This window comes from Pocillopora damicornis, chromosome 12 (assembly GCF_964200805.1).
Source record: "Pocillopora damicornis chromosome 12, jaPocDami1.2, whole genome shotgun sequence".
NCBI classification, from domain to species: domain Eukaryota; kingdom Metazoa; phylum Cnidaria; class Anthozoa; order Scleractinia; family Pocilloporidae; genus Pocillopora; species Pocillopora damicornis.
In genome coordinates, this window is record NC_142681.1 from 17,972,156 (window position 1) to 17,995,235 (window position 23,080).

A 23,080-nucleotide genomic window follows, 5' to 3' on the forward strand; every position below is an offset into this window, starting at 1 on the left:
GGCGTCTAATCGAAGGTAGTTTTGTTTCGCTTTAGATATATATGTTGTTTTGATTTATCTCCATGCACGCCCCGCGTTCGAGTTTAGGACATTTCGATTAGCGTTTATTGTATGGTAGTGGCCTATTTTAATTTATTGTATTTGAGTTTTCACGAGCTTTCCAGTGATTAATAAACCAGTTGAATCTGATAGACGCTTGGAGGTTTTACTTCCCCGACGCGGCGTCGTTCAAGCTTACAATTTGCTTACATTGGCAGATTTTTTTTTTAAAACACAGATTGACCAACTTCCCGAGGAAATGCACTCTATGGCGTTGGCAAAAAACTCCTTGGATGATGCTTTTGATCCTGCGAGGGCAGCAAGAGCCATGAATATCAGCACAACATTAAAGCATTGATAAAGGGACCGGTGATTATTACCGCCGGATGGGATGGGGGTTAAATTTACCAGATCCCCCCATAAGGATTTGTTGATATTCCTCACTGGCTGTTAGATGGCAGTTTATTTTCTTTAGTCCCCTTAATACTGTGTTTGCGACCACTGATTCCCTTTCCGTTCCCTTTGCAAACATTGTGATTCCCCCCAGTTATACTCCTCTCCTCCCCCAGGCAATAGAGGGGTGGAAGTGGGGGTTAATGGGTCCCTTAGGAGTACACTTACTATTCCTAAAAACCTGGGGATGTCAGCCGGGATAACAAGCACTCTATTACAGTACTGCAGAGTAGGAAAAAAATCCTGGTCATGGAAGCTTACTTGTGGGAGTCTCATGTATTGTCTGTTGTTTCTTTATTGGCACCATTTAAGGTCTAAGACTAAAGTTACAATGTTATGCATCTGACACAGACAAACCAGGTGCACCCTTTGAGATCCATTTAACCTCTCTCAACTATAGAGCTGAATTCTGAAAAATAAAACAGGAAATCAATTTCAATTGTTGTATTTTGTATCCTACAAAATATTCATTCCTGATCTTCTATACCATCCATAATACAACTGATAGGTAATGATCAGAATCCTCTCTTTCCCCTGTTTCTGCACAAGTTATGAGAATACATAGTACTGTGATAACTCATTTTGATAGCCTAAATCGTCTTCCTTTCACAAAGTAGTTGTTAATAAAAGGAAACACTGTAGTCTAATAACTTGAACACCCCTTAGTTACAGAAAAACTTTTCTAGTTTCACATTCAGATAATTAAGACTTGATATTCCAACTTAACCTTGAACAGTGAAGAGGTGATATTTTGATATTGGGAGTGAAAGGGTTAATGCAATCAAAGTGTTCACATAATATAACTTCACCTCTTACCTTCTTTGTATGCAAATCTTAAAACTGTCTATATTAATCCATTATTTACATTGACTTAAAACTATAAAAAGTACTACACTGTATTTATATTTGGTTTTACTTTTAAACTAAGGTGCTTTGCGTAGCTAAGAGTAAACTTAACCCTTTAACTCCAAGGATCTGATTGTTAATTCTCCCCTCTGGCTGCTACACATTTCCTTGTAAATTGATTACCAGAATTTGGTGTTTGATCAAGATAACAACTTAATGTATTGATATTATGGGGAGAAGTTACATGTGAAGCACTTCTGAGAGTTAAATGGTTAATGTAAAAATATCACAATTTGAGGGAATTTAATTTATAAGTATTTTTAAAGGAACATATGATATCCCTCTCCAAGATTTTAATACAAATTTTAAATAATAGGGAAAAACTGAAATTATTGATTTTTGAATTTTTCATTTGTTAGAAATACTTGTATAAAATACTCCTTTTTCACTTGTATTGTTTTCCTGTTTCCTAATGATGCACTTGCCATCTTTTAACCTTTTACATCTGTACATTGGTGTTCATATTTTCCACACTGTTCTCTGTATATTTCCTATGGTAATGACAAGGAGAATTTATGTGGCAATCAGAAGTTTCTTGAATTGGTGATCATTTTCGTTATTTTCATCATCTTTATTTATTGAAGTTGATACTGTAAGGAGAACTTAGATGCTAGTCACTCTTAGGTGTCAGGATTAAACATAAGTATTAGCAATTACATAAACTGAAATGAACGAATTAATGTGCAGACAGCAGACAAAACCTGTCACAACACAAAGTTAACACATTTACAATTAAAAACATCTTTTGATTAAAATTTGTTTCACCCTTAAAATGCCTTGTTACCTAAAACTTCCAGTTAAAATACACTAATTGGTGACTTCCTTCTCCTGTACCATTTCCACTCCCGGAATTTGATGCTTGAAGTTTTGAATGAATCCCACAGTTCAGGTAACATCACCAAACTTCAAGCAGGAAAAGATAAGGCAAGGAAATCAAGACTAAACACTTTAAAAACTAATTGTTTCAATGAAAACCGTGTCTCTTAGGTTGTTAACTCTCCAAACCTCAAGAGGGATCATCTTTAATTCCTCCTACGGTGACACTGCTGAGTCATTAATTAAGATCATGAGGATAAAAGAAATGATTGCCAACCTAAGAAGTTTTGATTGTTAGATGAATTCTCCTTATCAATACCAAAGGGAATGTAAAGAGAAGAGTATGGAGAACATGGATACTGATGTTAGAGTGTAAAGGGTTAATAGACTCTAATTAATGGTTGCTAATTTATCATCTTGCTTATGATTTCGAGTACGCCATTTCCTCGGTACTGTTATCCTCAACAAGCATAATTTTGTCGCAGAGTATGTGCTTTACGTTGTTTTAAGGCAGCACTCTATAAGCCTCATTCTAACTCTGAGTTTAGATTACAGCGGTTGAGGTTTTGTTTTTGTAAACGGCATTCGAAGCGCTGATTACAGTAGAAGCGATGTCCACAGTAGTACAAGACTTGTTTGACAAAGAAACTCGATAAAATACGTGTTAAAAGTTTGATCTGACTCCGTTCACATTTGATACTAAATGAAAAAGCTATAATTGAGATGTTGATAAATGTGTAAGAACTTGTCTGTTGTGATTTTTGGTCAGCGGTACAATGATGGTCCTCCTCCGTTGTGTATCCTTCTACAAGGGTAGGTTTTGAATAATATCGCTTTTGCATTGATAGTCAGCATGTTTGCAAAATGCTTGGTTATTGGCGGATCGTTTTTCTTCATTCTGCTGACCCTCGTCTTGGTTTTTTTTCCTTTGTTCAATTTGACCTTGTCAATTTGTGCGCTTCATACCTCCCTAATAGCAAAATAACTCTGTCGTCCGCAAGCGTCCCGAAAGAGGTTTGCCATCTCTCTACGCCACGGCTTGCAAATGGAGATGAATATCGTCCTTCGCTGGAATCGTTTCTGCAAGCAGCGAAAACTGATGCGGACCAAGATCCTCGCTTGAGTGGCTTAGCAGTGGTTTCCAAACTGGCCAATGCACGTCAACCTCTAGTTGGTGTAAGCAAGTCAAGAATTCATGTCGACAAAATCGCTCTCGTCACGAACACAATGGGAATCAATACCTCCTCTTGCGTGTGAGGTTTTGTTACATTTCTATCTGGTCCACAATATCCGTCGCCAAAATATGTCACCACAGGATGATACAGCGACATTTTCGTGTGGAGATCTAGCACTTAATGCACAGAACGCCGGATACTCTGTGGTGACATATTTTGGCGACGGATATTGTGGACCAGATAGAAATGTAACAAAACCTCACACGCAAGAGGAGGTATTGATTCCCATTGTGTTCGTTCAAGTTTGTGTCAAGTACACCACTTCACACTCTTTCTAAGTTATTAATGACTCTAATTTTCTTAAAGCCGCAGACAAAGCAGTTGAAAATATCATAGCAACTGAACCAGGGTCTGATGAGCTCTGTCAGATGGCAGAATACCTAAAGAGACTTTACTACTGGTTTCTATTGGGTCCAATTATCACGCTGGAATGGCTCAGACGAAAGAAGAAACTCTGTTGTGTGACAATATCACAACAAGTCCATGACGAATCTGCAGCTGGCAACGAGGAAAATGCGCAGTTAGTGACAAGAGTTGAGGAGGGTCAGGAACAGAACATACAAGACATCACCGGTGAGGAAATTGAAAGTGAGTCACAGCCTCTAATCATAACAATAGACAGACACTGATGTAACATTTGACCACATGGGCAGAATTATGGTTTGTGTGGCAAGAAGATTTGGAAGAAGCATCCACTGCCTCGTAGTTGGTCTTGGTTACGTGCTTCTCACCCTGGCAGCGCTCTCTGTAGGTATATCAAGAGGGGGATGGTCTTTTTTCCGATTTGATGAACAAGAAAGTGTCACGCTGGATAATGTTTGGAACGTTCTTGTACCCAACAAGGCCAATGCTTTATTATATTCAGGACGTCGGATTTCATATATTCTCGCCGTCTGGTGGCCATTGTTTCAAATCTTTTGTTTTTTCATGTACAGTTGGTTTAGTTATGTGAGCACTTGGACCGTTTTGACAAACGGTTCAAAGTTGATTCGAAGTGACTGGTTTTCATCCAACATATATTTGCTCGTTTTAGGCCCAATCGTACCATTCTGTTCCATCAGCGCCTATCCTCAGCAGTTTTTCTATTTTACGGTTTACAATATGATGTGCGCAGTTTGCAATTTTCTTTTTATTATCATTCTCAACAAACACAAAGTTGTCACAAGGTATGTGTTCTACATCAGTGTGTGTATGATCTATGCTTATGTTGAAAGTGACATAGTAGCTGTGTTTTATTTCATCCTCAATTCTCAAGGCTCCCTGAAAAACTTAAAACTCACTGCTCTTCGCACTGCAGCACTTGGCCTCACTTTGAACCTGAGTTTCAGTTCTTCAATGCACATAATCTGCAAAATTATGAAGCCACAGGAGTCCATGTTTGAGGGACTGGCAGAGAAATGAATTGTCATCTTAAACGTGCGTCACAAAAAGATGCAACAATTACGAGATTTGATTGTAAGGTAGTCAAAAGCTTGGGTCTAATTTTTTTCAGAAAATGAAATGTTTGAAAAGGCCTGCCATCGGGTAATGCAGCCTTCTTCTTACAGAATTCTGTTTAGAGGAAGTGTAAAATCATCTGATTGTTTCTTTGCTGCCGATTGTACATTGGATCTTGATATGAAATGATCAGAACAGGAAAAAACAGAATGAAAAAGCTAGGGTAGAAAAGTTTTTAGTTCGAGTAAAAGTCGATATTGACGGTAGGACCTTCATCTTCGCAAAAATCAAACATTCTAACTCATAGGTGTTACCAACTTCGAAATCGATGTAGTTTTAATATCTTAGGATCGTGAGAAATTATAGTAGTAGATTAATGTTCTTCTTAAATGACAACTGCTTGTTCTTAAATAAGAGTTTCTCATGTTCTTAGATCACATCTTGATTAGTTTTAATTTTTTTTACCTGCGATTTTTATGTTCACCATACTTTTCCTATAGGTGCATTATACTGTTGCACGATCGAAATATACAAAGAGCTTATTAACATAGTGTTAGACATAGAATTATTTAATTATTGCACATAACTTTGTAAACGTTTAAAAACTGTGTCGTCATCACAGTAAGGTCAAAGACTAAATTGACTGTGGGATTTTCGTCTTCTATAAAATTAAATGATCAATCAATTTTTTGTGTGCGATTTTTGCGCTGATTGTACTTTCATTGTTGCACTAAAATACACAAAGTGCTTGTTAACATAGTATAGTAGTACAATTAAATCATAAAAACGTCAAATAATAATAATAATTACACAATAATAATTACACATGTTTAAACTTACTGTATTCATAATTGTGTTTACGAGACACTGGTATTATCAAGAAGAGACACAACGTTAAAGAAATTTATCTACGAAATTCTGTGCGTGCCCCTTTATATTAAGAGAAATCTTGGCAGTTCCGGAATTTTTTGTTGCTCAATGACATCTGTGTCACAGAATTATTCGCCCTTGCTAAGCGATTATTTCCCGAGTTAGCACCCAAAACTTGTGCCCAAATACAGACGGCGAATAAATAATGGGTTACAAATTAAGCATTGGGTTAAACTTTAATCGCATCTTTTTTTTCAACTTGATCATTTCAAATCTGTCGACTTAAATTTTTTGACCTACTCAAGTCACTAAAGCGGTTGATAAGTATCGGCCACATTCGGAAATACTGAGGGTCTCGAAGACTTCCCTTGCTGTCGATCCTTAAAGAAAAGACTCAAAATTTCAATTTCTATAAATATTTGTAAACAGTTCAATCAATAATCAAAACACGGGATAAACGTTTACACTGATTTACCAAGATTTCTGTTATGATCACCCAGAATATCAGTTTCGCACTTATTATGGTTTCGTAACGTCTTTTGTTTGCATTTAACATCAAGCCAGTCAAGTTATCATCTTCTGACCCGTGAAGTGTGCGGTAAAAGGTTACCACAATAGCCTAAAACAGTTTCCAATCCTCATCTTTCTCAGAGGTAGAATATCGACATGAACTGTATTTACTTGCTCTGGTTTCTGTAATTGTTTCTACAGTTGGGGCTTTAGTACAACTGACACATTAACTAGAGCACAAGAACGGATTGCTAGTTTATTCCTGGTACAGGCTAGCTTTAATTTATATCAGTCTGCTGTGATTCTTAGTTCTCCGATTTAGTGCAAGCCATGATAAGTGTCTGGTAATATAATTATGGCTAAAATAAGTAATGATCAGGCCATGGTTACCATTTCAGTGGCTTCATTTCCAATTTGCTGCCTAGCACGAGTCAACACTAGTTTCAGAGACCTCCTGTAGTATGGCAGTCTCCAAGCGTAAACGAATGCGTCAGAAGCTACCTTAATAAATAACATTTCGTCTGCAATTGTAATGGCAGCAGAGAGATGAAGCGTGTCTTGTGGCGTCTCCAGTTCTGTGTACAACCAGATATTAAGTGTCATGATATGAGCAAGACTGCAAGCTATTAGTATTGCTGATAGAAGCAAAGTTGCCACCGTAAGTTGTCTCAAGCCTTCATCGTCTTCATTTTGGCGAGATTCTTTGGCAAATCGGCGAAGTGACCTCAGAAGTATAGCAGAACCGACGAAAAGCAGGATTGTTATGATTGTGGTATGAAAATGGAGATCTATCTGAAGGAAGCTTCTTCGGGGAACTCCTATGAATTGCAGAAGAGTGAAACCTGTGAAGTACAGCATCGAGACACCAACAAATACGAGGATCCTGCGCGTTGTAATGGCCGAGCGGTAACGTTGTGGTTGAGTTATGGCAAGGAACTGTGACCAAATGAGAGCGAGAACGAGCAAGAATGACAAGTTGAGGCCTACGGTGGAAATAGAACTTCCAGTTCTTAGCAGTCTTACATATAATCGGCCTGGATACAGGGACCATTTCAAATAACATGCTAGGCGGTAAGTAACGAAGAGAGGCTCGATAACAAGACCGGTTGTGAAATCAACACAGGCTAAAGCGATGATGAGATACGAAGCTGGTGTACGGAAGCATTTGAGAGGATCTTTGTAAATAGTCAGTAATAACAGGAGGTTACTAATGACTGTTATCGGCGACAGAATCACCAGGGAGATCCCTGTGGCGAGCTGGGTGTATAGATAAAACCTTCCGTCGACGAAAGAAGAATTTGATGTTGCGCTGATATTCATGACTCTTGTCGTCTTCGCAGGATCAACAGCTTCATCCAAGGAATTCTTTTAAGCTGGCGCCTGCATGGGGCGCATTCCTTTGGGATGTTGATCGATCTGTCTCTGCTGAGTTTTCAACAATTGTGCTCTTTTAAACTCGCTAATTGTAAGCATACTTAAAGTCCTGCCGTACTGGTAAAATGAGCTTGTTTTGAATTACATCAGGAAAAGCGGATGGACTGGAAGACAGCGGCATTTGAAGTATGCATTGGAAAGGCGAAATGAACCGCAGACAGACAACCTTAAGTGTTCGTGGGTGCGTGATGTCAGTTATTTAGATCTTTGTACAATTTTTCTTGAATAAGATTCTATACTCTGAGGGCAGCCATACTATTTTAATTCTAATTTACTTTAACACACAAAAGTATTACCGAGCAACTCTAAAATATCATGAATTACTTATTCTTGCGGTGTATTAATTTTATTTTTATGACCTCCATCGCAGTGAACAAATTTTAAAGCATATTAATGAGTATTCACTTCGTTATTCGCTTAATGATACACATATTTCAATGCCTTGTATAAGTGACATTTTCCTTTTCCTTCTGATTCATCAACATCTCCAATCAAGCAAGTCTATTGCTACTGCCCGTTATTCGATACAGAGCTGGCTTCACGCTAAATGGAAGAGAAAATGTTTACGACTTTCACATGCTGCCCCAGATCAAACAGGCATTGAAAGACGATATTTAATGTGTCTGAATTAGATAAGCGTATTTATTCATGAGCTATTCATGAACTTCAACAACCGTAAATTATATTTTTGTCAGACGTGTAAATCAAGTGAGGCTAGGTATGCTACGGTAATTTGGTTTAGTTTTCCGAGCTCTTGCCCATCTACGGCCTCGTCAGGGAATCTATGCTTCTTATCTTTGAAGCTATTTTTGGTTTTTTATTGTCCTATTTTCTTATTGTCCTTTGGGTGAAATTAAAAAAGTCGATCCCAAACGAAAGGTTTATACTCATAGCATCGAAAGTAAACCATAAAAAATAATTCGATTTCGACACGGCCTTAAAATTGCGATCGTGTCTAACCTTTTGAAAGTAAATCAACTTCTCAGATACGGGTTTATCAACTGAATCCACTTTGCAGATACGTAACTCGTTCACGGTCCAGTGCTCAGGACGAAATACGCCATCCAATTCAGACACATTGAATATTCGTCTTTCAAAGTCCCTTTGATCTGGATCAGCAGTAAAAGTCACAACTACTTTCGAGTGTGAAAGCTAACTGTGTTTTGATATTCTTCGGGCATTTTGAGATGTCGAACATGTGGATAGTGATTGGAAGCTCTTTTTTTTTTGCAGTTTTCCTGTTTAGTGTTTGGGTTGTCATTACCAAGCCTAATTCATTTCTTGAGCTTGAGGAGAACGGGTCATCTGATAGCAGTTTATCGTTCTCTAAACACCCGAAAATGGTTTGCACTTTACAAGGATTTGACTCATTTGAAGCCGCTCCCTCATTGGAGTCTGTGAAGGCTTTATCAACGGAATGGGACCGAGATCTCACTTTCAGTGGCTTGGCAATAGTTTCAAAACTGGCCAATGCTTGTCAGTCACTAGTTGATGTGGGGAAGGCTCGGAGTTCAAGTCAACAAAATTGTACTTATCGCGATAAAGGAGGATTTTGCCACAACATGTTCGTTGTGCGAGCTAATAGTAAAAGCGCAGCACACTGGATACTCTATGATGATACTTTCTTCCAATCCATGGCTGCTCGAGAGAAATTGTAGCGTAAAAACGGCGGATAAGCTACTAATTCCTGTTGTCTATGGCGACCATTGTCAAAATTCGCACGCTTTAACGAAAAGATTGAAATGTATTCTATATTTTCAGCTGCAGACCAAACAGATTTTCATGTGAGAGTTTCAGAAGTCTCACATGATCTCAAAACGATGGCAAAGTATTTGGAGAAACTTTACTTTTGGTTTCTCTTGGGTCCAATTATCACATTGGAATGGCTCCGACGAAAAAGAAAGCTCTGTTGGGCGACAACGGCGCTAGTTGACGAGGAGTCTGGTAACGAAGAAATAGTTGAGGAGAGTCGAAGACATTATCTCCAACTCGGGACAAATGCGTATATTGAAGGTGAATTGCGACCCCTAAACTGCGCTACGAGTAACACTCGAACTGATTGTGAATTGACATTAGGTGACAACATGCGTAGTTTAAGAATTACAGTGCAAAGTTTAAAGAGGGTCTTTCGAAGAATTATTTGCCACCTACCAGTTGGTCTTGGTTATGTGGTTCTCACTCTGGTAGCGCTCCCTGTAGGTATATCAAGTGGGGGATTATCTTTTTTTCGATTTGATGAGAATGAAGAAAAGCGGCAAAGTAATTTCTGGGATGTTCTTCTGCCAAAAAAGTCAGCGGCTCTGATATCCTACTTTGTCACTGTATATTGGCCAGTCGTTCAAATCTTTAGTTTTCTCATGTTCAGTAGGTTCGCTTGCAAGAGAAGCTGGACTGTTTCAACGAACCTTTCAAAGGTTATCAGGAGTGATTGGTTTTCATCCAAAATGTATTTGCTTGTTCTTTGCGTGATCATACCGTATTGTACGTATGGGTCCAAAAAACAAATATGGAATAATTCACACGTTGATTGGCAGTTTTTCTATTTTACAGTGTGCAATGTTATGGGCACGGTTTCTAATTTTATTTTTATAATCATCCTCAACAAACACAAAGTTGTCACAAGGTATGTGTTCTACATCAGTGTGTGTATGATCTGTGCTTATGTTGAAAGTGACGTAGTAGCTGTGTTTTATTTCACCCTCAATCATCAAGGCTCCCTGAACAACTTAAAACTCACTGCTCTTCGCACTGCAGCACTTGGCCTCACTTTGACCCTGAGTTTCAGTTCTTCAATGCACATAATCCGCAAACTTATGAAGCCACAGGAGTCTGTATTCGAGGGACTGTCAGAGAAGTGAGTCACGGTTTTTCAATGGGATTAGGTAAGCAGAATCTCTTGCCATCCTTCAGTACCAGTTTTCAAATAATCTACGTGACAAAGTTTAACGTGAGCTAGACCAAAATTCCATTGTTCTTTCCAGAAAATAGAACTTTTCCGAAACTGAGTCGTGTTATTGAGCAGGGTTATGCCACTTTTGTACAGCCTCGTCAAGAAAAGAGCATCGAAATTCTTTGAGTAGCTGTTAACAGCTGTAATTAAGAACAGTGCCGTTACCAACCAAATAATTGGTATAGGCAATTTTGGTGAAAAATATAGAGGATTTGTAAACTTGGTAATACGTGGTGGCGCGTGAAAATTACCCATTTATAAAGTTATAGAGGTAGCTTTCATAGAAAATGCTGATAGACCAGTCGCAATGTGACAGGAATATTCTATATCAGAACCTATTATTTTTTCTTAGTTTGACTTTGTTAGCTTTTGACTATAAATCTTAATAATTTAGCAACATGTCATTTATTTTTATGACTGATGTCAAGTAATGATTATATTACAATTGATTGCTTACTGATTAGCCTCTTTTGGTAAAAGAAAATGTATCTTTGTTAATTTCGACGGAATTAAAAGTTATGTGTTTTTTGTCATTGTACCCCATGAATCTGTTGATGGCTCCACTGTCAGTTCTGATACAATTTATTGTACTCCCATCCTTACTGAGCTTTGTTTGTCTTCGGTTGACGTGAAACATAAAGTACCAACATATTTACTATTTCAAGTTTCCAGACTTTGATATAATGGCACTTAATAAATTTACATGAACTATTTTCTGTTGATATAATACCCCAAGAGAGTAGGCATAATTGCAGCTTTGAGGAAATGTGACTAACAACCGAATAAAACCTTTTTATTAAAACTGACGTGTGAGTTAAAAAGGATGAAAACATGTTTTGACTGAGAGAAGGTGAAAAAAGGAATTCGAAAGAGAGAATTCGGGAGAACTATTTCAAAATGCCATCTGATAACAAACATCTCCTGAACATCACGCTGATATCTCCCAGTTGAGCCGTCGTCTAGATCATAATGAGACATCGGAAAATTCAATTTGACAATACCGAACCGAGAATCGTACTTAACCTCTGTTTTCATCTATACATCAAAAAACAGCCTTTGAATACTCAAAAGATACTTTACAATTACAATTTCAGCTTCAATTTTTAGATTCTACTTAATCAGAGTCAGATGATTGAAATAAAGTGTCACGCATTCTGTTTAGCACAAGAAAACCAGGAGCGGCTTCTTACACATGTCGGGAAAAAGCATTGTGACAATTAGCTGCTTCTGCTTCTCCACGTTAACCACCTTTTCAAAAAAGTTCGGTCGGAAAACCAACTGTTTCTAGTCGTAATAAAGGGGGTAAGTCTCTAAAGAAACCGTGGTGCTGCGTCTGTGGAAGGGTATGACAGGGTAATTTATGTTTATCTTATTTAGAGTTGTTGCCCTTCGTCAGAGCGATTGAATCGCTCTGGCGAGTTCGAAACTTCAGCTCTTTTAACGGTGTTCGTGAGTGCGTGACGTCAGTTATACAGATATTTATTCAATCGTTCTTGAATAAGATTCCGTATTCTAAGGGCAACCAGATTATTTTGATTTTTTTTAACTCTTAGGTACAAAGACATTACCAAGCAACTCTGAGAAGTTACTCTTGCGTCAGTCAACTTATCATGAGAATTCAGTGCAAAGTAATGTACTGCCACTACGTTACTATCAACATAAACACAAATCATACAAGCAATAATGAAGAACACAAAACTTGTGTCATCTTGGTACTTGTTAAGAAGGATGATGATACAAAGACAATTACAGACTGTACTAATTGTGTTGTAAATAGAAAAATAGTTAAATTGACCTTTAAAAAGACAATTCTCTTCGTTAACCGTGGAGTTATATGGTTCCACAAAGCACAAAGTAGATCATTTTCAATGCAAACCAGTCACTTTAATTTGGATCAGCTTTGGAAAGTTTGCATGACCCCTCCAGGTAGCCTCACAGGCAAGCCGACTGTACATAAGGAAACACAATGCTTGAAGAGGCGACCGCCATAGACACTCAAAAAATGCTTTTCCTTTCGGGTCAGATCTGAGGTCATCCCAGAATTTCTTCTCCTTCATTAAATCGAAAGTGGGAGAATCCTGCGCTGGATATTCACACAGGAACTGTTACTGCTACGAGGATCACGCAATTAAAGTAGAGAGCCACTTCTGCGACGCTGAAGTTCACCAATAAGCTCGCTAATCGGCTTGCAGCAGCCAGAAAACTACTGCTTACAGTTGCTATATCACCTCTCTTCAACTTTCTGATCAAAAGTCACGTAACAGTCAAGTTTGTTCGTTCGTCTGTGTCAAAAAAGCGTGATTTTCGGGCCCAGATAAAACCGACTCTACAAGGCAATTATCCGAATACAATATAGTGTAAATGAGATTCGGTTTTTCTGATAACCAACGACAAACTGCATATTTCGATCAATTTGTGCTGTTTGACACCTTATGTTTCCCTTGCTCAAGACGACTGTTTTTGGCTATTTTATAATCGCATGAGCCTGATTATATTACAATGTATCCCGCTGGGGATACAATTTGGACAGGATGTCAAAGTTGAATCACGAGGAGAATACATTTAATGAATGCGATCAACGTCTAAGTTTTTCACGTGATTAGAATGTGACTGGGACCGGTGGTGTAATTATACGTGTAATTTTTTTTAACTCTCCCTCCTTGAACTTTTCGGCGCGATTCCAGACAGTATTAAGGTTGATTTGTTGCTTGTTCTCCACTAGCTCTGGAAAAACGCAGTGGAACGGTCTGTGGTCGAAAAATAACTCGTTTCTTTTTATCGAAAGAAATGAAAAAAAAAATTGGTGGAGCTGAAGGACTCCGAAATTACGGTAGGTCAAAGGTACATCTGCAGTGTTTACAAGAAATAAATATGCTCTGCTATGAACGCTCATCGTTCTCTTGTCTACCATGTTCGTCCTCTGGATGTATAACAAAGCACTTAATGCCGGCTTGAACTCTCGAGAAACAGTTAGTTTTGTTTTCCCTCGGGTCTCAATGTTTACCTCGACTTCGTCTCGGGGATATTGAGACCCCTGGCAAGAGAAAACTAACTGTTTCCCTCAGAAGCAGACGTTAAGAGAATAACAATCGATTAATTATGGCTGATTGCTTCTGGAGACTCATCGTTATAAGTGTCGGAACGTTTGAAAAAGGCCTATCTAAGTTTCTAGTTTTAATCACTAAAAGCTGGAACTAAAACAGGAGTTAATTAGAACATAGAGAGATAAGAGACTGTTTGCTAGAAATGGCAGCTAATTAAATCGTCTTATTTGTACAATGAATGCAAATAACAGATGTCTTCTCCTGGTGCCAACATTATTCTAAACTTTATTTTCCTTACAAGGTGACACTGTAACAATCGTAAACTAGAATTTTTGTCTTTGATGGTATTGTTGGTTTTGCGTCTTTGGGTGGAAACACCTTCAAGAAAAGCAGTCGCAGTAGAGTGATAGTAGATAGTGATAGTAACGAAGGTCAGATAAACCATTCGAAATATGTAAAAAGAATAAAGGGGTAAGTTTCTAAAGAAACTGTGGTGCTGCGTCGGTGGGAGAGTATAGCAGGTAATTTAGTGTTAACAACTGGGTTGAAAACGTAAATTAGCCGCCGTAAAGGGTAAAAAAGCTGACGTTTCGAGCGTTAGCCCTTCGTCAGAGCGATACGCTCTGACGAAGGGCTAACGCTCAAAACGTCAGCTTTTTTACCCTTTACGGTGGCTAATTTACGTTTTCAACCCAGTTGTTAACTCTAAATTACCTGCCATTTAAAATATGTTTCGGTTTGAACACGACCTAGTGCTTGTAGTTCTGGCTGACCTAATTTGCCATTGATGCCTTCAGAAAAGTAGTCAGTGAAGTTGCGCTAAGGCTGTGAGGCTTATATATTAGCTAAGTGTCTTCCAAACTGCAGACCACGACCTGGATGTCTGAGAATGATAATTCTTCTTCAGGTGACATGTTAGCATAATCATCTCGTAAACGAGTCTGATGGAGACTGACAAAGAATAATCCTGAAAGTAAAACAACAAAGCAAACAAAGCTTCCAATCACTATCCACTTTTTCGACATCTTTAAACGCCTCAAGAATGTTAGCACACAATTGGCTCCACGCTCAATGGAAGGGAAAATGTTTTTGACTTTCACGTTCTGCCCCGGATCAAACAGGCATTGAAAGGCGGTATTAGACGTGTCTGAATTTGATGGCCTATTTATTCATGAGCTATTCATGAACTTCAGCAACTGTAAACGTTACTTTTTGTCTTTGATGCTATTTTTGATTTGTTATTATCCTATTGTCTTTTGGGTGAAAGGCAGTCCCAAAAGAAAGGTTTATTGCCCCCGCAGGGTTTTTAGCCCCAGAGGGCCAAAAACCCGAGGAGGCACCTTAGGACTCCCCGTGTAATATAGAGGAAGACTGGAGAAGAGAGAATGTGGGTATTTTCGGTAGATCATAACCAGAAAAAATCTCGATTTGATCGCTTGCACAGCCGCAAGGTATCAACGTTTTTCCCGCAAATGGTCATGGGCTGCCAGTAAAAAGACACGCGCGCGAGGACTTTTAGGATCGGCGTCTTTGACACGAGATTTGTCCTAGTATAGAGGAAGACTGGAGAAGAGAGAATGTAGGCCCTCTTAAGGTATAATTTTGTGTCTAATAACTATATAATAATGAATTTTTCTTCAATGCTGTCTATAAATTGTTCTCCAATGCCACCTATAACATTCCAATGTTAAAACTCACCCAAGTCCCTACATTCTGCTTCTTCTTGATCGTGAAGAACAAACAAATCCTAAGTGAAACCACACAGCAAAAAAAAAAAAACCCCAAGCACTTCCCAAAACTACATTTTGTACACTTGTAGTATTTTGAGATCCAAAATTACTAACACCAAAGTACTGAGCCGCAATTCCGTAACAGCATAACAGAAAAATTACACAACTGTAAACAATAAGCCCAACTCAAAAAAAAAAAAAGAAAGAAAGAAAATGGTACTGTAGGGCGGGGGCAGCTCTAGTGAGAACTATAACTAGTTTATACTCACAGTATCGAAAGTAAACCATGAAAAATAATTCAATTTCAACACGGCCTTAAAGTTGCGGTCATGTCTAGCCTTTTGAAAGTAAATACATTTCATTAGGATGCGGGGTTATCAACTGAATCCATTTTGCAGATCGGTTTACCTCATTCACGGTCCAGTGCTGATGACGAAATACGCCATCCAATTAAGACACATTGAATATTCGTCGTCAGCAGTCATAGAGAAAGCTGACAGTGTTTTTTACATTCTTCAGGAGTTTTAAGATGTCGAATAAGTTGATAGTGATTGGAAGCTTTGTTTGCTTCGTAGCCTGTTTAGTGTATGGTTTGTCCTTACCTACCCTGGTGAATTCCATGAGCTTAACAGGAAGGAATCAACTAGAGAGAGTTTATCGTTCTCAAACTATCCGAACATTGTTTGCTCTTTATCACGATTACACTCACTTGAAGCCGCCCCCTCACTGAAATCTTTTGTGAAGGCTTCAACAACGGAAGAGAACCGAGATCTCACTTTCAGTGGCTTGGCAATAGTTTCAAAACTGGCCAATGCTTGTCAACCATTAGTTGATGTAAGAAGAGCAAGAGTTCAAGTCAACAAAATTGCGCTTATCGCGATAAAGAAGGATCTTGCCACAACATGTTCGTTGTGCGAGCTGGCAGTAAGGGCGCAGCACGCTGGATACTCTATGGTGATATTGTCTTCCCGTCCATGGATGTTCGAGGGAAATTGTAGCGCAAAAACGGCGGATAAGCTACTAATTCCTGTTGTTTATGGAACTTATTGTCAAAATTCGTCGTGCGATGTATGTTCCGGGGGACCCGAAATCTTGTATTCTGTATTTTCAACTTCCGACCTAACAGATATTCAAGTGAAAGTTTCAGAAGTCTCAAATGATCTCGATGCGTTGACGAAGTATTTGGAGAAACTTTACTTTTGGTTTCTCTTGGGTCCAATTATCACATTGGAATGGCTCCGACGAAAAAGGAAGCTCTGTTGGGCGACAACGGAGTCTGGTAACAAAGAAGTAGTTGAGGAGAGTCGAGGAGATTGTATCCAATTCGGGACAAGTGCGGATAATGAAGGTGAATTGCGACCTCTAATCGGCGTTACGAGTAACATTCGAACTGATTATGATTTGACAATAAGTAATAACATGCGTATTTTAAGAATTATAGTGCGTATAGCGAAGGTCTTTCGAAGAATTATTCGCTACCTCCCAGTTGCTCTTGTTTACTTGCTTCTCACTCTGGCAGCGCTCCCTGTAGGCATATCAAGTGCGGGATTATCTTTTTTTCGATTTGATGAAAATGAAGAGAATCGACCGAAAAATTTCTGGGACGTTGCTCTGCCGGACCAAAGTATACCCTCTGATGAAAAAAAGAATTCCTGGAGTTTTTTAATACAATATGCACCAGGGGTTACGATATCGTACTTTGTCACTGTATTTTGGCCAGTCGTTCAAATCTTTAGTTTTTTCATGTACAGTAGGTTTGCTTGTAAGAGAACCTGGACCGTTTCAACGAACTTTTCAAAGGTTATCAGAAGTAATTGGTTTTCATCTAACATGTATTTGCTCGTTCTTTGCGTGATCATACCGTATTGTACGTATACGTCCAAAAAACGAATATGGAATAATTCACACGTCAATTGGCAGTTTTTCTATTTTACAGTGTGCAATGTTTTGTGTACAGTTTCCAATTTTCTTTTTGTCGTCATTCTCAACAAACACAAAGTTGTCACAAGGTATGTGTTCTACATCAGTGTGTGTATGATCTGTGCTTATGTTGAAAGTGACATAGTAGCAGTGTTTTACTTCATTCTCAATTCTCAAGGCTCCCTAAACAACTTAAATCTCACCGTCCTTCGCACTGGAGCACTTGGCCTCACTTTGACTCTGAGTTTCAGTTCTTCAATGCACATAATCCGCAAAATTATGAGGCCAAAGGAGTCTGTATTTGAGGGACTGTCTGAGAAGTGAGTCACGGTTTTTCAATGGGATTAGGTAAGCAGAATCTCTTGCCATCCTTCAGTACCAGTTTTCAAATAATCTACGTAACAAAGTTTAACGTAAGCTAGACCAAAAATTCCATTCTTCTTTCCAGAAAATAGAACTTTTCCGACACTGAGTCGTGTTATTGAGCAGTGTTATCCACTTTTGTACAGCCTCGTCAAGAAAAGAGCATTGAAATTCTTTGAGTAGCTGTTAACAGCTGTAATTTAGAACAATGTCGTTACCAACCAAATAATTAGTATAGGCAATTTTGGTGAAAATATACAAAGGTTTTGTAAACTTGGTAATACGTGGTAGCGCTGTTTAAAATATTCGACATTTCACTGAAATGTGTAAATGATAATTGAGAAAATTACTCATATATTAACTAATCTAGTATTAGTTTATTTCTTACATGTTAGCTTTTGACGGAAACCTTAAATAATATACCGAAATATCACATTTTTTGTAAAGATTGATGTCATCAAATGATTATCTCACAACATGGAAAACCAATAAGTCCAGATAGGATCCTTTAGTTCAAACGTTTTCCGGAAATAGAAGACATATGCCTCAGAAAATCTTTAAAAGCTGGTTTGGAACCTTGTTCTTCATCAATAATCAAACATTTTGACTCGGTAATTTTTTCCTATTAGAAAACATTATAGGAATATTGTGTGTTGGAATCGTTAGAAATGGTGTTTAATTTTAGGACAAAAGTGTGTCTAATTTTGGTAGAATGTACGATGGATATGTAATCTTGGTATTATATGGTATCTCGCTTTAGAATTTTCATCATTTCACTGTGAATAAGAAAACCGTGAAAATTACCCATTTATAAAGTTATAGAGGTAGCTTTTATAGAAAATGCTGATAGACTAGTCGCAATGTGACAGGAATATTCTATATCAGAACCTATTATTTTTTCTCAGTTTGACTTTGAATTGTTAGCTTTTGACTATAAATCTTAATAATTTAGCAACATGTCATTTATTTTTATGACTGATGTCAAGTAATGATTATATTACAATTGATTGCTTACTGATTAGCCTCTTTTGGTAAAAGAAAATGTATCTTTGTTAATTTCGACGGAATTAAAAGTTATGTGTTTTTTGTCATTGTACTCCATGAATCTGTTGATGGCTCCACTGTCTGTTTTGATACCATTTATTGCACTCCCACCCTTACTGAGCTTTGTTTGTCTTCAGTTGACGTGAAACATAAAGTGCCAACATATTTTCTATTTCAAGTTTCCAGACTTTGATATAATGGCACTTAATAAATTTACATGAACTATTTTCTGTTGATATAATACCCCAAGAGTAGGCATAATTGCAGCTTTGAGGAAATGTGACTAACAACCGAATAAAACCTTTTTATTAAAACTAACGTGTGAGTTAAAAAGGTTGAAAACATGTTTTGACTGAGAGAAGGTGAAAAAAGGAATTCGAAAGAGAGAATTCGGGAGAACTATTTCAAAATGCCATCTGATAACAAACATCTCCTGAACATCACGCTGATATCTCCCAGTTGAGCCGTCGTCTAGATCATAATGAAACATCGATCGGAAAATCCAATTTGACAATACCGAACCGAGAATCGTACTTAACCTCTGTTTTCATCTATACATCAAAAAACAGCCTTTGAATACTCAAAAGATACTTTACAATTACAATTTCAGCTTCAATTTTTAGATTCTAATTAATCAGAGTCAGATGATTGAAATAAAGTGTCACGCATTCTGTTTAGCACAAGAAAACCAGGAGCGGCTTCTTACACATGTCGGGAAAAAGCTTTGTGACAATTAGCTGCTTCTGCTTCTCCACGTTAACCACCTTTTCAAAAAAGTTCGGTTGGAAAACCAACGATTTCTAATCGTAATAAAGGGGGTAAGTCTCTAAAGAAACCGTGGTGCTGCGTCTGTGGAAGGGTATGACAGGGTAATTTATGTTTATCTTATTTAGAGTTGTTGCCCTTCGTCAGAGCGATTGAATCGCTCTGGCGAGCTCGAAACTTCAGCTCTTTTAAAGGTGTTCGTGAGTCAATTATACAGATATTTATTCAATCGTTCTTGAATAAGATTCCGTAATCTAAGGCCAACCAGACTATTTTCATTTTTTTTTCACTCTTAGGTACAAAGATATTACCAAGCAACTCTGAGCAGTTACTCTTGCGTCAGTCAACTTATCATGAGAATTCAGTGCAAAGTAATGTACTGCCACTACGTTACTATCAACATAAACACAAATCATAAAAGCAATAATGAAGAACACAAAACTTGTGTCATCTTGGTACTTGTTAAGAAGGATGATGATACGAAGACAATTACAGACTGTACTAAATGTGTTGTAAATAGAAAAATAGTTAAATTGACCTGTAAAAAGACAATTCTCTTCGTTAACCGTGGAGCTATATGGTTCCACAAAGCACAAAGTAGATCATTTGCAATGCAAACCAGTCACTTTAATTTGGATCAGCTTTGGAAAGTTTGCATGACCCGTCCAGGTAGCCTCACAGGCAAGCCGACTGTACATAAGGAAACACAATGCTTGAAGAGGCGACCGCCACAGACATTCAAAAAATGCTTTTCCTTTCGGGTCAGGTCTGAGGTCATCCCAGAATTTCTTCTCCTTCATCAAATCGAAAGTGGGAGAATCTTGCGCTGGATATTCACACGGGAATTGTTACTGCTACGAGGATCACGCAATTAAAGTAGAGAGCCACCTCTGCGACGCTGAGGTTCACCAATGAGCTCGCTAATCGGCTTGCAGCAGCCAAAAAAACTATTGCTTACGGTTGCTATATCACCTCTCGTCAACTTTCTGATAAAAAGTCACGTAACAATCAAGTTTGTTCGTTCGTCTGTGTCAAACAAGCGTGATTATTGGGCCTAGATAAAACCGACTCTACATAGCAATTATCCGAATACATTATGAGACACAGTGCGTGTGAATGAGATTTGGTTTTTCTGATAGCCAGCGATAAACTGCATATTTCGATCAATTCGTGCTGTTTGACACCTTATGTTTCCCTTGCTCAAGACGACTGTTTTTGGCTAATTTATAGTCGCATGAGCCTGAATATATTACAATGTATCCCGCTCGGGATACAATTTGGACAGGATGTCAAAGTTGAATCACGAAGAGAATACAGTTATTAAATGCGATCAACGTCTAAGTTTTTCACGTGATTAGAATGTGACTGAGACCGGTGGTGTAATTATGCGTGTAATATTTTAAACTCTCCCTTCCTGAACTTTTCGGCGCGATTCCAGACAGTATTAATGTTGATTTGTTGCTTTTTTTCCACGTCTAGTTCTTGAAAACACTGTGGAACAGCCTATGGTCAAAATGTAACTCTATTCTCTTCGAAAGACGAAATGAAAAAAAAAAAAAAAAAAAACTGGTGGAGCTGAAGGACTCCGGTAGGTCAAAGGTACATCTGCAGTGTTTACAATAAATAAATGTGCACTGTTATGAACGCTCATCGTTTTATTGTTTACCATGTTCGTCCTCTGGATGCATAACAAAGCACTTAATGTTTGAACTCTGGAGAAACAGTTATTTTTGTTTTCCCTCGGGTCTCAATGTTTCCCTCGACTTTTTCTCGGGAATATTGAGACCCTTGGCGAAAGAAAACTAACTGTTTCCCTCAGGAGCAGACTTTAAGAGAATAACAGTCGTGAATATGAAAGTGATCCTCTCAGTAATATACACTACTTAGGCAACTGTGAAGATTTTTTAAAAATTCTCGAATTTTTTTCAGGCCTTATTCTCACTACTGCTTAAGTAGTGTACATTACTGCGAGGATCACTTTCATATTCAGGTCTTTTTCCGCAGTTCAAATATATGACTTTCGTATATTCTTATTAATCCATTTTGTGGGTGCAGGTTTTGTTTGGGGTTCGGCGCTCATAAAGAAATACTTTCTCTTATTAAAATATATTGACTATCGTCTTTCAGAGCCCGTTTAATCCAGGTCAGCGGTTACAATCAGAATTACTTTCTTTTTCATTTAAGCATGTAGCGAACTGTGTTTTGATATTCTTCAACCGTTTTAAGATGTCGAGAAAGTGTAAAGTGCTTGCAAGCTTTGTTTGCTTTGTGGTTCTCTTATCAGTTTTATTATGGATCACCCGTTTCTCACCAAGACCAAGGCCTAAGTTCATACTGGAGGATGGTGACAACACTTCACCTGAAATTAGTATATCGTTTTCAAGCCCAACGAACGTGGTTTGCAGCTTAAGGTGGTACGATACAAAAAAAAACGCAATTTTTGTTGAAAATGAGTCCATTTTTTTCTCATTTGATTTCACCTCTAAAGGCTTTTGTTTAATCGTCCCAAATGTCTTTTTGCGAATAATTTGTAATAAAATAGTAATAAAATGCAATTTCTAAGGCACTGTTGTTCCGTTGCCATGGAAACGTATTTTTAAATGCGTCCTTTTAGGGCCTAAAAGTGCGATTTCCACCCAGGCCAAAGCAAACTGATTGCATCTTGAGTAATCTATTGGGAGACTGGGGCCTAACAATGACTTTCAGCCTCGTTTTGATATGTTTCGGTGAACGGCCGTTATTATCAATCATTTAGTTAGGAATTTTCGCAAGTGAGAGAGCTTCAATCATCAAAATGGCGAAATTTTTGTCTCAGAGACGTAAGAAGCGTAAATTTTATGGAAATCGCTTTACAAATAGTTCAAGAATTAACGAAGAAGAGTCGATTGCTGTCGAAAGCACTTCGAGTGGGATACGTGAATCCACAGATGGCATTTCACATGATCAAAGCGAAGCGAAGGAATCTTCGGCTTCGTATCGAAAGCTTCAATCAACTATATCAAAGGTCTGTTGAGCTGCACAATCTCAGGTACACTGAATTTTATGGGGATGGGGACAGCAAGAGTTTTTCCAGGATAAAGAATATTTATCAAGATGCTGGAATTTTAGTGTAAAAGAAAGAATGCATCAGTCACGTGCAGAAGAGGGTTGGAACTGCACTTCGCAAATTAAAGCGTGACAATCCAGGCCTTGGAGGCAAAGGGAAACTCACAGACAATCTAATTGATAAACTGCAGAACTATTATGGCATTGCCATAAGGTCCAATGTTGGAAATTTGGCTGGAATGAAGAAAGCTATCCATGCTAGCCTCATGCATTGTGCCTCAAGTGAGGCATGCCCACTTCATGACCTCTGCCCAACAGGTAATGCAAGTTGGTGCAAGTATCAAAAGGACAAAGCCAACCATAAAAATCTCTTTAAGCATGGACCTGGCCTTTCTTTACCTGTTATTGCCAAGCTAAAGCCAGAATATATTCGACTTAGTGAGAACAACTTGCTGCTGAAGTGCTTACATGGCAAGATGCTTACATGGCAAAGGATTCCAAAAGAAATTTATGTTGGAA

General features: G+C 38.2%; 4 protein-coding genes across 5 annotated transcripts; 3 read left to right on the forward strand and 1 right to left on the reverse strand.

Annotated features, from left to right (window-relative positions):
• Window positions 1-3,533: 3,533 nt before the first annotated feature.
• LOC149036806 (uncharacterized) lies at window positions 3,534-10,113 on the forward strand. 2 transcript variants are annotated; one of them, XM_089188941.1, is made up of 3 exons: window positions 3,534-3,664; window positions 3,756-4,037; window positions 8,934-10,113. In XM_089188941.1, the coding sequence occupies exons 2-3, from the start codon at window positions 3,818-3,820 to the stop codon at window positions 9,356-9,358; spliced, it is 645 nt and encodes a 214-aa protein (XP_089045067.1). In that variant the 5' UTR covers window positions 3,534-3,664; window positions 3,756-3,817; the 3' UTR covers window positions 9,359-10,113. The 2 variants fall into 2 exon arrangements, with proteins under 2 accessions (XP_089045067.1, XP_089045066.1); XM_089188940.1 differs by lacking the exon at window positions 8,934-10,113 and having other exon boundaries at window positions 3,756-4,851.
• On the reverse strand, window positions 5,195-8,947 carry LOC113683863 (trace amine-associated receptor 1-like). Its single transcript, XM_089188942.1, has one exon. The coding sequence runs from the start codon at window positions 7,584-7,586 to the stop codon at window positions 6,642-6,644; it is 945 nt and encodes a 314-aa protein (XP_089045068.1). The 5' UTR covers window positions 7,587-8,947; the 3' UTR covers window positions 5,195-6,641.
• On the forward strand, window positions 9,443-10,558 carry LOC149036807 (uncharacterized). The gene has a single exon (XM_089188939.1). It carries the CDS (start codon window positions 9,443-9,445, stop codon window positions 10,556-10,558), a length of 1,116 nt encoding a protein of 371 aa, XP_089045065.1.
• Window positions 10,559-15,832: 5,274 nt separating this feature from the next.
• LOC149036808 (uncharacterized) lies at window positions 15,833-18,801 on the forward strand. Its single transcript, XM_089188943.1, has one exon. The coding sequence runs from the start codon at window positions 16,376-16,378 to the stop codon at window positions 17,666-17,668; it is 1,293 nt and encodes a 430-aa protein (XP_089045069.1). The 5' UTR covers window positions 15,833-16,375; the 3' UTR covers window positions 17,669-18,801.
• Window positions 18,802-23,080: the final 4,279 nt, after the last annotated feature.